Source organism: Colossoma macropomum, unplaced genomic scaffold (assembly GCF_904425465.1).
Source record: "Colossoma macropomum unplaced genomic scaffold, Colossoma_macropomum, whole genome shotgun sequence".
NCBI lineage: Eukaryota > Metazoa > Chordata > Actinopteri > Characiformes > Serrasalmidae > Colossoma > Colossoma macropomum.
The window spans coordinates 1,298,843-1,316,413 of NW_023494800.1; the positions used below are offsets into that span (position 1 = coordinate 1,298,843).

The 17,571-nt window shown below is 39.3% G+C and overlaps 1 protein-coding gene across 1 annotated transcript in view; it reads right to left on the reverse strand.

Annotated features, from left to right (window-relative positions):
- The window catches only part of gabrg2 (gamma-aminobutyric acid type A receptor subunit gamma2), a 91,131-nt gene that overhangs the window by 48,585 nt on the left and 24,975 nt on the right, over positions 1-17,571 (reverse strand). Inside the window, exons 3-6 of the mRNA XM_036588993.1 lie at positions 12,202-12,269; positions 4,994-5,214; positions 4,270-4,352; positions 1,152-1,289 (exon numbers count right to left, since the gene is read on the reverse strand). Of these exons, the coding sequence (XP_036444886.1) occupies positions 1,152-1,289; positions 4,270-4,352; positions 4,994-5,214; positions 12,202-12,269 (510 nt within the window). The remainder of the gene's footprint in view (positions 1-1,151; positions 1,290-4,269; positions 4,353-4,993; positions 5,215-12,201; positions 12,270-17,571) is intronic.

Genomic DNA, 17,571 nt, shown 5'->3' on the forward strand with positions numbered 1-17,571 from the left:
TGCATGTTCTTTAAATATCAAAGGTAATTAATATTGATCTGTGACAGATGTAAAAAATAAGTATAATAAGTAATGAAATATCAAGAACACAAGACTCCAGACTTGATTCAGACTCACATTAGAGACTCAGCTCAGACTCACACCCCAGAAACTCGAGATTCTGCTCAGACTTGCACCTCAGAGGCTCAAGACTCAACTCAGACTCGTAACTCAAAACCTCGAGACTTGACTTGGATTCGCACCTCAGATAGTCGAGATTTGACTCAGACTCGCACCCTAGAGACTCGAGACTCAGATTCACACCTCAGATACTCGAGATTTGACTCAGACTCGCACCTCAGAGACTTGAGACTCGACTCTGACTCACACCTCAGAGAATCAAGATTTGACGCAGACTCGCACCCTAGAGACTCAGAGTCACGCCTCAGATACTCAAGATTTGACTCAGACTCGCACCCTAGAGACTCGAGACTCAGATTCGCACCTCAGATACTTGAGACTTAGACTCACACCTCAGAGTCTCAAGACTCGACTCAGAGTCGCACCTCAGAGACTTGAGACTCGGCTCAGACTCACATCTCAAAGACTCGAGACTCAGTTCAGACTCACACCTCAGAGACTCGAGACTCAGCTCAGACTCACACCTCAGAGACTCGAGACTCAGTTCAGACTCACACCTCAGAGACTCGAGACTCAGTTCAGACTCACACCTCAGAGACTCGAGACTCAGCTCAGACTCACACCTCAGAGACTCGAGACTCAGTTCAGACTCACACCTCAGAGACTCGAGACTCAGCTCAGACTCACACCTCAGAGACTCGAGCCTCAATTTAGATTTGCACCTCAGAGACTTGAGACTCAACTCGCACCTCAGAGATTCATGACTCACACAGATCGACTTGTGAAGTTTGTTAAGCTTTCTTGACTTTGATCTGTCAGTCTTGGCTCTATTTATCTTACACAGCTGGGAATGTGTACATTAACACTTTGTCGCCTCCTCTGGCTCAAATGGAAACTGCATTAGACATACATTAAACTGTAAATTACTGTAAAGGTTAATCAGTCAATTTGTCAGTTTTTCACAACTGCTTTTCAGTCCAGCCCTGCATTCTGTTTTTGCACAAGCCAGCAAAGCCAAGCAGACACAGTACCTGACACGGTCCTAACGATCTCTGTGCTGTTCCTTAGACCCACGAAGGAGAACTGGTAGAGCCTCCATGAGCGAATGTCACCAACCTCCACGGAGCTGCGCTTCCACCTGTAAACGATCTCCTCCTTGGGGTAGCCGTCTGCAGGAAGAAACAACAAATAAATAAACAGTCAAGAGCTCTGTCAGCTGGATCACTACTATCTAGTGAAGGACAAAAAAAAAAAGAAATAAAAAGCTGCACTGGCTTCCAGGGAGTCTCCAGGATCTGAGCCTTCTAGATATGATTCTGTCACATCTGTCAGCCAATTCAGCACAGTTTAATGTCAAATGTGGACGGAGAACCATTTTTAGAACCATTTATTTACTCCCTAGTCCACACAGTCCGCAGGTAGAATAAAGCCTGTTGTGAATTTATCATGAGTGTGATGTCATAACGATGACATTGCCACATGACTGGTCATTCAGCCATCAGCAGTTTAGCCCCACCCATTCAGCTCCACCTATTCAGCCTACAGCAGTTCACAACTGCTCATTCAAGTGATGCTGAGTGCTGATTCTGCAGCCACACTGATGTTCTAAGTGGACTTCATGAGGAAAATAAAATAAAAGGGAAATGCAGGATTTGGGCCCTTTAATGTTGTCTTTGATTAAACATCCAGCAGTGATGTTAGTGTATCAGTCCAGCAGGACAGACAGTATGGACAGTTAAAGTGTCCCTCTGCGCCCTGCAGGAGTCGCCCGCTGTGGATTATCGGCTGCCTGTCAGTTTTAACAGCGCGGATCTCTCGCAGGTGTGAGTTTAGAGGCTTTCCTGTTGAAGTCAGCAGCAGCGGGAGAACGAGGAGAAGCATCCGCAGGAGAAGCATCCGCAGTCGCTCATTAATTTTTTAAGCACATTCCTCCTCTGTGCTGTATTTAGGGATACGAATCCCCCATTTTTCTCCCCCGTTTTTCATGGAAGCTATTTAGGAAGTTCTCCCCAGAGACCGTCCCACAGAGCATCTGCCTCTCCCCAGCAGCCTGATTACCATAGAAGAGAGAGAGAGAGAGAGAGAGAGAGAGAGAGAGAGCACAAGACTGAGAAACAGAGAAGGGGGAGATGGAGACTGAAGATGAAACTGCAGGAGCGAGAGAGAGAGTGAGAGAGAGACTCAGAAAGAGATGGAGCAGAGAGAGAGAGAATAAGAAAAAAGAGGAAGAAGGTAAAGAGATGGCAGGAGAGAGAAACAGACAGACAAAGGAAAAGGGAAATGCAGACTGAAGAGGAAAGTTGAGGAGAAAGCCAGCGAGAGAGACAGAGAGTGAAAAAAGAGGGTGAGAAAAGAAGAGGGAGCTCAAGAAAGAGGAGAAGAAAGATCAGAAGAAAGAGTGGAAGGAAAGAAGGCAAGATAGATCAAGAGAGAAAAGAAAGAAAAGAGAGGAGGGAGGGAAGAGCAAAGAAGAGGCAGAGAGAGTAAAGCATAATGAGAAACAGAAAAGTGGGAGATGGTGACTGAAGGAGAAAGTGCAGGAGAAAGAAAGAGAGAGTGAAAAAAGGAGAGAGAGAGAAAGAGAGAGCAAGGGAGACTCAGAAAAAGAAAGAATAGAGAGACAAAAAGAACAAGAAAATGAGGAAGAAGGAAAGAAGCAGACTGAGTGGGAGAGAGAGTGAAAGAAGGGGAGAGAGAGATAGATAGATAGATAGATAGATAGATAGATAGATAGATAGATAGATAGATAGACAGACACTTATTTTCTAGTATTCTATTATAATCTATATAATCTTTTTCTTATTTATGTTTGTGTTTCTTATTGAACTTGAACTAGATAGAGAGAGATAGAGAGACTGAGAGAGAGAGAGAGAGAGAGAGAGAGAGAGAGGGAGGGAGAGAGAGAGAGCTTTCCTGTCTGCTGCTGTCTCGTTTGGCCCGTGAGGAGAAGGTTTGACGTGTTCTTCGTTATCCGTCCTCGCGCTGCGAAGGCAGAGACGCGGGAGTTTTTCTGCTGCACTGAGGTCTTTATCAGCATGTTAAAGAGATACAGTGTTGGCAGGCAGCAGAAGGAGAAGGAGCGCTGAAGACGGGAGGAGGAGAACCCTGAAACCATCCTCCAGGAACACTGCTGGTACCGCAGTGAAGCACAAACTTTACCAACACAGGACTTCAGCAGAAGTACAAATGTAGCAGGTCATTAACTACTGAAGAACTGATGTAGAACTTCTTAGAACATCCAGCATCAGCAGAGGAGCTACGAACCTGAAACCGGCTTCTTATTAAAGTTACCTTTCCACCTTAAATAGGAGGAACATTTTGGCACCTCAAATTCCACAGACATGCTAAATATATCACAGTTTTTGACATAATTTGAAAGTGCCTGTTGCCCTTTACATTATATTTACGTTTCATGATGAATGGACCAAAAGAAACGGCCCAAAATGACTTGGAAAAAAGTCTGGTTCCATTGACTTACATTAAAAGTAAAGTAGGCTTTTTCCTTCTCCTGTAAAGTTACCATTTTGGAGATACGAGGGTTTCTCCCAACAACAGCAATAGACAAAATGATCATTTATAGGGTACTTTCTGTTGGGACGCGTCTGCTCCAAAACCCTCACCTCTAAATTTACAGTTGTGAAAATAACACTAACATGTTTTTTTGCATATTTTTAAAGATCTTTTTGATTTATTTTCAGAGCTAAGTTGAAAGATTTATATTTATCATGAGTTTAATCTTTAAATAATAATTAAAAAAAAAAACTTTATTTAAAAAATGTTTGTCACTACCGAAACACAGTTTTAAGTCTATGAGGGAGCTTTTAGAGGTGGACGTCTGGTTCCTATCACCACCACTGTGAACAGTTCTGACTCAGTAAGTTTCACTAGAACAGAACGTTTCACACCAAACCACTCTGTTTACATCTCAACCATTTAATTATACAGAAATGTTGAAAAACCAGTTTTAATCAGAGAGTAGCTTTAAGGATATTTGTTTCTGGTGGAAAGAGCACCGATGTCTTTATCAGCGTGTTAAAGAGCTGTGTTCTTGGCAGGCAATGGAAGGGGAGGGCGAGGAGGAGAGAGGAAGAGCGAGAGAAGAACAGAACATGAGGTGGGAATAGATAGAGAGCATATGGCCAGACTTACAGCTTGAAAACTCCAGGGGACAGGAATGCTCATCCATGGGAAAGTTATACAGTTTAAGCTGGCACTCAGCATCGATGGTCAACCTACAGACAGAAATAACTCCCTCAATTACATCTTCAACACAGGCCAAGATTCATTTCACTACAGCACACACACATATTCACAGTCTGCAGTGTTGGATCGCACCCATTTAAGTGGGCATAATAATGGAATTAATGACAGGAAGCCACGTCCTTATTTGGCGTTAGAGTCTAAAACTCTTGGTTTGATTTAATTTCATATGAGCTTTTTTTTCTCCTTGTCTTATGCAATTATGCAGCTGTTTCATGCAAGTTAAGCCACTAGCCCAAAGTTGCATAATGAATAAATTAATGCTGTCTGTATGAATATCAAATAAGCAGCTGGGTGGCTAATTTCACTGCTAACATGAAACTTTTACGCTAATGCAAATTTCGACCCTCTTTACAAGAACATCAAAGATAAGGCTGGCTTTGCATGAGACCTTCATGCTTGTTGCATGTTGTGAGTTGCATGCAACATATTTTTGGCGCAACCAAATTCAAAAGAAATCATAAGTCTTAGGACATTTTATGATACATGACGAGTGAAATTTAGTTTCATGTACGTTTCAAGCAACTAAAGTTTCAAGCATGAAAGTTTCACTGTGTCACAGCAGCCTAACAGTATAAACACACAAAGACTTCCTCTTCATCTTCTTCTCTACCTTAAAGTGTACAGGATCCGCCCATCGTTCCAAATCCGGAGCATGCGATTGGGCGTCGTGATCCAGTGGGCGTCGGCCTTCTTGGAGTTGCGGAAGAAGGTGTCGGGGATCCAGATCTTTCCCACCATGTTGCTGTTCAGGCGCAGAACCTTCATAGTGCTGTTGAATCTCAAGCGGCTGTCGTACCAGGTCTGAGCGAAGAAGATGTCGATGGTGTACTCCTGTCAGGAGGAAGAAGAAGGCGTTTAAATCAAGGCTCCTAAGATCTCAGGATTCTAGGATCTCAGGATTCTCTATTTCAAATTTTATATCAGGTGACCTTTAAAATGTTTTTGACACTCAAAAATCTTGTTTCAAACACTGGGCCTCATTCTCCAACCATTCATATGAAGACATTTCTTCTTAAAACTTCTTGCAGTTCTGATGAAGATTCTGATCCAGTGTTCTCTTATCTGGGATTTGTTCTGAGGTAAGATCAGAATCTACACACTCAAGAGCACAAAGGTGAGAACAGTTCTGCGCTTTGAGAACACGGCAGTAATATGACGTTGACTTTTTCTTAGGACCTTTCTCAAGAACACACTTAAGAACAAACTCAGGAAAATATTGGCGAATGAGGCCCAATATTACTTCAGGAACAAAAAGTGGACAATTTTGTAATATATAGCCACAATATATATTAAAAAAAACAAATAAGTACATTATAAACCACAATAACATTTGAGAAAAGGCCTTTCTAAATAAATATGAATACATTTTTATGAAGAAGTCGGTGTCTGTGGAACCCTCAGTTTAGTTTTGGGAAGTTAGAGGAGATGATTAGTGTTAGACCTGAGACTGAAACTGGAATTACAGAGTATTAGAAGTTCCTTGAGATAATCTGGTGAGTTTCCATGAACACACTGAAAAGTTAGGGGAATTTTATAGTCAGTTCTGTATAGACAGGAAGGCAATTTCTGTTTCTGTTGCTGAAAAATTCACACAATGTAATGAGCAGCTGGTATTTTTCAAATGGTGTAAAAATGCAATGATGCGCATTTTTAAATGTTCAGTTTTAAGTCTGAATTGTATTTTGAATACTGAAAAAAAAATCTTTATTCTTGGTGTAACGTATTTATGCAAATGTTCACATCGTTTGGTAATATTCTATATATAATAGTTTCTTATTTATTTGTATTAGTTATGGTATCTATATTCTCATATGTATTCTTTATTCCATTTGTTGTATTTTTATCTTACTTCTCTCTAAATAAAATACTTAAAGAGTTCACTTGCAAAGAAAGACGTTTCAGTTTTAATGAATTTTCATAAATCATTATTTATTTATTGCATTCCAGGCAATACCAGTCAAACTGCAATTGGGTTGTTTTGATTAAGTAAAAATATCTCAACAAAATACAGACAACTTACAATATTAAAATTTATTGATTAAATTATGTTTAATCATTAAATTATGTTTTTTGTCAGAAGCAGATAACTCCAATGGTCATTTCATGTTTCAGAGTTAAAGCCATTTAATGGACACAAGTTTCTTTTAAGGTCAGTATTTAACATCTTTACCATAAAACAGCAGGTAAAGAGCTGAAAAACTGAACACAAACAGCCATTAATGTCAATATTAATCATCTATAAGATCAGAGCTCTGAAAATCCTCAGGCTGAGTCTCAGACGCCTCACTGCCCCCTATATAGTCACTATGAGTTATGAAATTCAGTCTTTTCCCCCCAAATATTGGTCTTTGTGTCCAGTATGAATCGTCTCTCTGTTCTACGTCACCTGACCCCAATACTGCGTGCTGATTGGCTGAACGGATTTATCGGGTTCTGCTGGAGAACAGCGCTGGAGTTTGACCGTTTCTGCTGTGAAACGTGATCTTGTGACGCCTCGACGTTTCAGGACGTAACTCACCAGGACTGACTCCTTGTTTGTGTAACATACTTGGCTAAACAAAGCGATTCTGATTCTGATCCTTGCCATTTGTATTCAGTTCTAGATTACATTTCCTCTGTAATCCACCCCACACTGCCTATATACACATGCTCGTTCTCTGTTTACTCTGTCAGTGTTGGTAAACAATGGACCCAAAGCTTATATTCTTACACTGGAGAGTTCAGCCAGCCTTTCAGGCATCTGAATAGCGCTTGCTTACAGAAAAAAACTGCTTAGCTTTGCAGCAAAGCTGACATAAACAAAACACCTTAAATAAATTTGAAGATATTTATTTCTGTAGAAGCTTTGGTGACAGCTGAGTCAAATCACCAAAGCAAATGTTTTTGCTATTTATGTGGATCTTCCCAAGCACGCTCGAATAAGCAGTCGATATAGGGAAATGCAAAGCTGTGTGCAAACTGCAGGCCAAAATCACCCAAAGCAATCCCAGCTACTTAATCCCTGTATGTGGCAGGGCTTTGTGGTGAAATCCTCTGCCAGCACCAGGGTATTACAAACTGTAAAGAACTCAAGGCCTCTTTTCTAGTGTGGACGTTTTTACACGGCAAAGCACAATGCAGAACGGAGCGACCCGTTCCAGAACACATAGGCTTTTGTCAGTGTTAATAGTGTCACTGAACTCAGCCACATTGAGGCCCTCAACCTGAAAATTAAAGGTTCAACGGGGCAATTAATGGGTCATCTCTTTTAGCACGAGCATTCTCCAACTTTCTTCTAGGGTCAGTCTTCATTCCCTGAATAATGTCTGAATGAGAAACCCGGCTGAAAAACATGGTAAGACATTTATCCTCGATCCTCGCTTCTCTATTAAACAGCCCAAAAGGAGGCGACCAAGTGGGATATTTTATCATCACTGCCATTATTAATTTAATTATTTGTTTATTTGCAAGAGCAGAGGTTTAAAGTGAAGCACTGATCTTTTTTAAGATATTCAATCATGGCAAAAGTTTGAACACTCCTGGTCAAATTATGTTTTGTTGATTTACTAAGTGAAAAATAAGTTGACACGTCTTCTACTGACACACGCTTAAGCATAATATTCTTTTTTTCTGCACATTTTAGAGCACAATTTCTATTTATTTGCTGACTTTAATATGTTGGGAAAATATAACATAAAATGTGTCATAACTTTTGCACAGGCTATTTTATATTTTATGTTCATTACTTTTTTCTTGATATGTTAAATTCAACAGTAAGTGCACATTCAAATGTGCAGACGTCTCTGTAGAGGATGTGTTAACTTATGTTTGCATACGACAGCACACATATACAGTATTGTGCGAAAGTCAGAGACTCTTCATTTATTTAATTTCTAGTCAAAATTGCCATTTATATAATACAAAATATCAGTTGTGTAGTGTTCAGTGAGTCACTCTTTCCCTTTATTCCAGCTTCCATTCTTTTCAGGAGACTCACTTTCAGTTCCTCAAAGAATCTGCAGACACACCTCCAAAGTTCAGTCTTAGAAGCTGGTTGATCATTTTCTGAAGTAATCAAACACATTCAGTGGTGTTGAGGTCTGGACTCTGGGGTGGTCAGTCCATCGTTCAGCTTCTTTGTTTGATGTGTCCGTCTCCTTTTCTCAGTGAGGTTCTTCTTGACAGCTACACATCCTTTCAGACCCACAGCGCTGAGTCGTCTTCTCACAGTGGAAGGATGGACAGAAACACCTGTGGATGTTTTCAGATCTGAAGCAGCTTGATTTTCTCCTCTCTCTCAGAGATGAGAGCTTTCAGTGCTGTTTATCTGATGGGGCAGATAAACAGCACTGAAACATTTTCTCTGTAGCTTTTAATCAGTTTTTGAACTGCAGTTTTGGAAACTCCTATTTGACTTTCTCCTTCTTTATACAGGTGGATTATCTTATAACTAACCTGCTCAGAAATATCTCCTGTTTTTACTGGAAATTTAATAAATGAAGGGTGGTCTCTGACTCTTGCAGCGCTGTTATATATGTATATATTCCCTGAGGGGGCGGTGGTTGAATCAGGGATTTGTGAGCGGCTGAGAAGACAGAGGTATTAACAATCGACTTTTTTTCAGAGCTTAGTCGTGCAATGAAAGCTCAAATCCACATCACTTGTGGTCTCGTAACACTGTCCTATTTATGCAGCATGGTGTTGTTTTTCTCTGTTGTTGACAGGGCCGTGCAAAAGCCTATGATTTCGTCACTCTGCCCTTATACACCCTCCCTGCTCTCGACCCCTACAAAAACACAGCGCATCAAATTCACACCGTGTCAGAGCGCCAGTGCGGAGGAGAAGGTCCTGCCAGCTCTCTCAGTCCATCAGACGGTACAGCGCTAGCTCCGAGGAGGCTGAAGAAATCTCTTGGGATGGCACACACACAAAAAACTGCTCACATCAAAAGGCATGTAGCAGCGAGGAGATGCACGGCGCGTCCCCGTCCTCTTTGTAAATTCATAAATCCACGAAAGATGAAGGAGCTAATGGATTGCGCTGTGAATGCCATGCCTCTAGGATGCGGTTTAAAATTAAATATCTGCTTACATCATCTTGTTTCATTGCCAGAGACCACATAGGCTCTGACATGTTACCCAGAATATTCTCAAGACCACTTCACTTAAACACAGGGGCTTCAAATGAGTCAGGAGGCTGTTTTTGCGCAGTTAATCACAATTAACAGCATTCTTTTTTGTAGTTAATCACAATGCATTTTTGTGCAGTTAACTGTGATTAATCACATTCTTCTGGCAAGTTTATTATGATTAATTGCATTAGTTTGTGTAGTTAATCACAGATAATTGTATTCTTTTTGTATTCATTCATAATTAATTGTATTCTTTTGTGTACTTAATTATGATTAAACACTTTTTTTGCATAGTTAACTGTAATTAATCATATTAAATTGACCCTTCCATTGCATTAAAAGCCATACATTTATAGTCAATGCGTGTGTATATCAAATATATCATATATACAGTCAATGGGTGTGGGATATGTAGGTTTACACTAAATGTATATATCATATTTTATATTCTGCTGTTGTCGGAGCAAAACCTTGTATCTCCATTTTTGCTGATTTTCAGTTTTTGACATAATTTGAAAACACCCGTTACCCTTTACATTGTGTGTAAATTTCATTGATGAATGAACCAATAGAAATGAGCCAAAATTACTTGTAAAAACATCTGGTTCCATTGACTTACATTAAAAGCAACATAGGTTTTTTTCCTTCTACTTTAAAGTTCTCTTTTTGGAGATACAAGGTTTTGTTCCAACAGCAGCGATATGCAGTCACAAAGTGCATATTTCATATATATCTTATATACAGTCAGTGGTCAAGCTCCTCCTTATATCTCTCTTTCTTGTTGATACAGCTCATGGGTTCTTGTCACTGTGGAGGATCTTGAGGTGAATTGGAGCTCCACCAAGCTGCTGCTTTTGTTAGTTTGCTGCTCATTGATTTATTCCTAGTTCTCCTGACAACGTCAGCCCAGCATCGTCTCCTGAAGCTGCTGAAGGTTTTTGCTTTAAAAGATGTTTAAAAGCTGTATTTGAACGAGAGCTACAAAGGTGAGACTAGGAAAATGTGTTTTCCACTGATGTGCTTTCAGCTGATTTTTCATTTATGGATTTAAAATGTCAGTGTGGGTGAATAAAGAGCAAAAAATGTTATTCATATTGTTACTTTGGCTAATAGGACGTACTAGAAATGTGTTAGTGTGGTTCATATGTTCATTTAGCCCACACTGCATGAGCTAATAAACACTGAGGAAAAGATCAGGCATCTGCTAATTTCTCTGTAAATAAATTGAATTTGGAATCAGGCATTAAAATTTGTGGACGTTATGATGATTTGTTATTGTCATCCTGAGAACTACCAGTTTTGTATCAAGCATTAGCAGCAGTTCTAAATAAATGACCAACAGCATCTTCTATAACAAGGAAACAAAAAGATAACAAATTATACTGAAACTGTTCACAACAACAACCAGCTTGTGTTCTGCTGTCAGATTAAAAGTGCACAGTAACAAGTTTCTGTTTTAATGTCGGCCCATTATACTGTTCAAAAGTTTGGAATCACTTTAGATATTTGTAACTTGTGTAATTGTACATGCAATAAAATCTTAATAGAAAATCTTAATATAAAAATCTTAAAATAGTCACCAAATGGTATTTGTAGACATTGTATTCAACATTTTGAGTCTTCTGAGATTAATAAGAACTCATTACATGATAAATAACATGCTGTAATTTTCATTTTATGTACATATTTGTCAAGAAATTAATCTTTCTTGACTTTAATTCCATTATAGCATCATTCTTGATGTTCTACAGTGTTCAGCTGTTCATGTAGAGCTCTGTTCATCTAAGTACATCTAAAACATTAATTACTTATAAAGTCCTACTAATTATGTGAAATGTGAAATATTAGAACATAGTAAATAATTTTATAGATTTTTTTTCAATAAAACTGGCTTTATTTTATTATCAAAACAGTAATTTCCAAACAGTAGTGTATGTTGTATGTTAATTCTTTATTTTTATTTATCTAATCAATTGTTAAATTTTCTGCCTGTTCCTGAAAAGCCTGAATTAAAAATCATTTTTAAAAGCAGGACTGCTGTTTTGCTGGTGCACTATTTCTGCTCAATAACATGTTTGCCATCCTCAAAAAACTAAATATTGATTTACCACAAATAACCACACTTCCAGTTTTTTGAAGACATGATCAGCAGAGATAAATATAATGACCAGTAGGGGGTCTAACCTTCTACAACAGATAAATGCAATATGGATGTTAGAATCACTGTTAGAATTAAGGCACAATACAGAGCACAATGACTCCTTAGGCCTGATAAGAAAAGCCCGTCATTTACTCATGGCCGGCTAAGCGATGGTAAACACTCCAACCAATTCAGTCGACTAATCTTATCATTCCTTTTATGTGCTATTTATATCAGTCAGCTTAATTCCTGTGCTCCAAAATAGAAACAAGCATCTTCTGAGTAGATTATGCAAGTCAAGACTGAATTAGTCCAGCATGAGTCATGGAGGAAGCCCACTGAACACAGGAAATGCAGAAACAAAAATGAGCCGTAGATAGAACCCTGAGGGACTCCTCGAAAACCTCATGTCATTGTTTCTGCCTTCGCATTGATACCTTTACTGTAAACTGTTCCTTTAATTGAAAGGAGACCTAATTCCCAGCAGCAGGGGACCATGGCTTTTAACAACGCTTTAATTGGCATTAAGAGGATAGCATTAGCTTTCGCTATCAGGAGAATCACTTACCATGTTGATGGCATTTACTGGCCCAATACTGTTGACAAACATGTCTGTCGTGATCACAGTTGGCTGGACTGAAAGGAGTGAAAGAGTGAGAAAGAACAGAGAAAGAAAGAAAGTGTTGTTATACATTAGGTCTGGTTAACACAGTTAATATATACATCCATACCACAGAAATGTGGCTGTCTGTGTGTGAGATTGTTTTCCTTTAGCTCTCCAGGGAACCTAAATCCCTAATTTACTGCTAATTAGGCTAATCTTGGACTTGAGGTCACACAATACACAGTGGAGTCCAAAAGTCTGAGATCACCACTGAAAATCATTCTCAGTCATTTTGCTTATTTTCTTAATGAATACAACATTTTGCATTACAACAATTACAAAAGAAATGGTCCAAAATTACTTGGCAAAATCCTGGTTCCATTGACTTGCATTAACAGTAGAGTGTGTTTTTTTCCTCTCCTGTAAAGTTACCATTTTGGAGATACGAGGTTTTGCTCCGACAGCAGCGGTAAATGGTTCTTTGAGTGTTCATGGCGCTATATAGAAGTACATGTCTTTCCTAAGAACCCCTGAAGAACCATCTTTTTAAAGAGTGTCCAGCCTGAAATTGTGTTTTTTAGCTAACGGTTAGCCTATGGAGTTAGTCCTATAACAAAAAAACATAAAACCTTTGAACTGCTGTCTTTCTGTTGATTGTTGTTTAAACTATGCATATAAACTTGAAGCTGACCCCGGTCAGACTGTATACGTTGGTTAACTCTCAGTCTGATCTTACTTTAACTTTAATCTAGCAAATCTACACCTGCATATATAGATTGACATCTTGTACATCGTTTATCCATATCTTGTATGATAATGTGCATATATCCCTTGTATCTCCGTTTTTGTTGTTTTTCAGTTTTTGACATAATTTGAAAGTACCTCTTGCCCTTTCCATTTTCTTTAAATTTCATGATAAATGGACCAAAAGAAACGGCCCAAAATGAAAAACCTCTGGTTTCCTTTGACTTACAATAAAAATAAAGTTTGTTTTTTCCTTCTCCTGTAAAGTTACCATTTTGGAGATACGAGGTTTTGATCTGATAACAGAGTAACGTACCCTGCTTTCATCTATCTATGTCAGACTCAATAATTGCAGATATGTAAATGTGTACAACTGTACATATCATAGCTTTTATTTCATAACCTATATTACCGTTACAAAAACTGTACGTTGGAAATGGTGCAATACTGATGTTTATTAATGTGGATATTTAGAGTCTAAATGTTCATATACTTTTTTTGTATTTAAGTACAAGAGGGCTACACACCTAAGATCTTTTACTCACCTTCACACGTGTAAATGTGATGTGACAATAAACATGATTTGATTTGATGTGATTTGATTTGATGTTCTCTTGGGTCGTGTTTTTAGGTTTGTTGGTTAACGATTAATCACCAACTAATTGTGATTGGTTCAAAAAGGAAGCTGCCACAATTTGCATCCATTATTATTATTATTATTATTATTATTATTATTATTATTTGGTTGTTGCTGCTGTTATTGTTGCAGTAGCTACCCACAAAACAACACATTTATTTCAGTGAAACTGTGGCCAGTCCGGGCAGGTTAGTAGGTCAGACAGCATTTCTCATAAATACTGACACCTCCCGACATGAACTCACAGCCTTGCTGTGATACTGCAGAGGATGTCAGTGGTAATATGGCAGCTAGTCTGGACAGCTTGTTGTCAGAGCGAGAGCTGGGCCTCGCCATGCCTCCGCAGTCCTTTCCCCTCAGCGTCAAACTGCAGAGATGTCCACACGACCCAGCCAAGCGCAGAGAGCATATATAGGCTATGCATTAGAAAGGAGGCTGACCTCTCCTCACGCTACCCCCCCACATACAGAGGCTGGGAAAAATGGCAGTGCGTTGCACTTAGCGGCACGGAAATGGCGTCTCATTTGTAAATGGAGAACCTGAATGGACAAACGTAATTAGGACGGGATGAAAAATACATCCAGTCTGCTGTTTCTCCCGCATTGCATGACAATGAAAGTGATTTTACATCAGCCAGCTTTTGACAGCAGATCGTTATGCGTGCCAAAGAACGTAAGCAGAATTCCCGCGGCTCTCTCCACAATCAAAACAGCTGCATTTACAGTATACATGAGGAAAAAAGTGTGTCAGGAAAAACTCCTTTTCTTCTCTCTGTTTTTCAGAGGCTCAAACCGGTTCTCTGAGGACTGCGGTTCTAGCGACCCAGCTCCAGCTGCACTTGAAGCTCTACTTGTAGATGCATAAATATTGAATGAGGCACACAATCGACTCGCACCAGATTATGCCGTGATCTGCACTTCCACCACTGTCTCTTTGAAGCCCTCCAGCTTCTCCAGAACTCAAAGAGCTCCTGAAAGAGATGATCATGGGATCATGATGTTGCCCAAAGCAATAAACATCCGGTGTACGTCTATGATAATTTCAGATGCTGTGTCCTGTACAAGCAAATCAACAAAGCACCATGAAGAAGGTGAGGCAGGTAAGAGCACTCGCGCCGTATCTGAATGCTGCTGCTCCACCTGAACCACAAAGTCATAGCAGAATTATACACCCCTCACTGTGCTGAACAGCCCCTCACCTCTTACTTCACATGCAGCACTAACTGCAGTAACTGATGTATCATTTAAAGACTTAAAATTTTCCTCAAAATATCATGTAGATTCACAAAATAATGACTTATTTTCTCAATATGAATTAGTATAAAAAACATATTTCTGAAAACATCTGGCTTAGTATTTAGAATTTTCTGATTTTTTTCCAATATTTACTATTATTTTAAAATAATGCTCTACTATCTCCAAATTGTCACGCCTTGTATGGACTCTCTTAGTGTTATGGACTACATTTCCCAAGACACCTTGGGAACTCACATGACGGCAGACTTCCCTGTAGAATCGGCGTCCCTCATGGACTCCATTACCCAGGAGTCAAGAGGTGATCATGTGATCAGTGACGATCAGCCTCGCACCTATCAGCGCTCTCAGTCACCAGAATATTGAATGGTTCCACCTGTGTGTTTGTCATATGACTAGTTTAGTGTAGTATATAAGCCCAGGCCTTAGAATGGGTTCTTTGCGAGGTGTTGCTTCATTATTGAACTTGCTGAGCGTTTCTTCTGTTTTGACTTACTCTGTTTATTGACCCCGATCTTGTTTCCTCGACTCTGTTTTTGCCCTTTTGTACCTTTGCTGGATTTTTTGGATTTGTGATTCTGAACCTTTTTGCCTGCATTTTTCGACTCTGTCTTTTGTCTTGCCCTCTGGATTTTGTTTGCCTGGTGTTATGATCACATTCATGATCATTTATCGCTTCCTGGTTTTGACCCACGTTTGTACTTTGCCTACGTCTTCTCATTTTTAACCGCACACGTCTGAACTTCGCTGAATGGTTACATAAATACTGGCTTACTCTCAAAATATTGACTTTTCAAGAATGTAAATCATTTTTTTAAGATATCAAGTCAATACTTTGGCAAAATAAGTATTTATATTGAGACCAAAATTTTGACACATGGCTACCAAATACAGAGAAGGAAAACAAACAATGCTTCTAGTGTAAGTTTTGCATAAAAAGGGCAAATATAAAATGGCCAAAAAACTTGTCATTCACCAATTTGGCCGTAAAGACATCAGAACTGGGAAAAAAAAATCATAAAAATGAAAAATGTGTTTTGTCCCCATGGGAAATTGTTCTTTCAGTTTATACAGTGGATACCTACACATTTGTTAGTACATGTGAATTATATTTCTCATTTATCTGTTTACCATTTGCAATATCTTTGATCAAGATAAATTCCTCATACATGGCCAATAAAGTGATTCTGATTCTGACACCGTGGCAGAGACAGCTCAGTACTGCACTTGAAAAAGCTGCCCTTCAGATACAATAGACCCACCGGTAACGGATCATGCATCATGTGAAGGGTCACCATTTTGAGGTTGTTTTCTGTGATCAAGTGCACTTAAGTGTACTCAACATACTCAACACAGGAAACACACAAATAAAACCGGCCCAAAGATCCAGGGTCAAGACTCCATGGGTCAAGGTTGTGCTGTTTCTGATATATATTTAACCCCTTAACCATTAAAGGCCATTATGTGTGGTCAAACTTTAGTTTCCAAACTCTCATCACAACATATCACAACATAAATATTATTTTCATACCATTACCTAATAATTCATAGCACTAACCAAATAATTTGTTTCAAGGTCAAGAACTGAGTAATAAGGATGGGGTTCAAAGGGCTAATATAATATTCATATTAGACATGTTGTAAATAGATAGTATATGGCAGCAACACCAGCACTCAAATTACATCTACTAACATCTTTTATCTCTGGGGTCAGTTTGACCCCAGCAATTTGGGCCTCTGGGAAATATCAAAGTTTTGGTAGGAATTCTGTGTTCCCCTCCCCCACGTGGTGTGAGATATCAGTGATTCTTGCACAGGTAAGGTTACGTTAACTTAGGTATGTTACAGGAGGGATTATATTAGATTAGTGTGTTACAGGTGTGGATATGTTAGGTTAGGTGTGTTACAGGTGTGGCTATGTTAGGTTAGGTGTGTTACAGGTGTGGCTATGTTAGGTTAGGTGTGTTACAGGTGTGGCTATGTTAGGTTAGGTGTGCTACAGGTGTGGATATGTTAGGTTAGGTGTGTTACAGGTGTGGCTATGTTAGGTTAGGTGTGTTACAGGTGTGGTTATGTTAGGTTAGGTATGTTACAGGTGTGGTTATGTTAGGTTAGGTATGTTACAGTGTGGTTATGTTAGGTTGGATGTGTTACAGGTGTGGTTATGTTAGGTTAGGTATGTTACAGGTGTGGTTAGGTTAGGTTGGATGTGTTACAGGTGTGATTATGTTAGGTTAGGTATGTTACAGGTGTGGTTATGTTAGGTTAGGTATGTTACAGGTGTGGTTATGTTAGGTTAGGTGTGTTACAGGTGTGGTTATGTTAGGTTAGGAATGTTACAGGTGTGGTTAGGTTAGGTATGTTACAGGTGTGGTTATGTTAGGTTAGGTGTGTTACAGGTGTGGTTATGTTAGGTTAGGTGTGTTACAGGTGTGGTTATGTTAGGTTGGATGTGTTACAGGTGTGATTATGTTAGGTTAGGTATGTTACAGGTGTGGTTATGTTAGGTTAGGTATGTTACAGGTATGGTTATGTTAGGTTAGGTATGTTACAGGTGTGGTTATGTTAGGTTAGGTGTGTTACAGGTGTGGTTATGTTAGGTTTGATGTGTTACAGGTGTGGTTATATTAGGTTAGGTATGTTACAGGTGTGGTTATGTTAGGTTAGGTATGTTACAGGTATGGCTATGTTAGGTTAGGT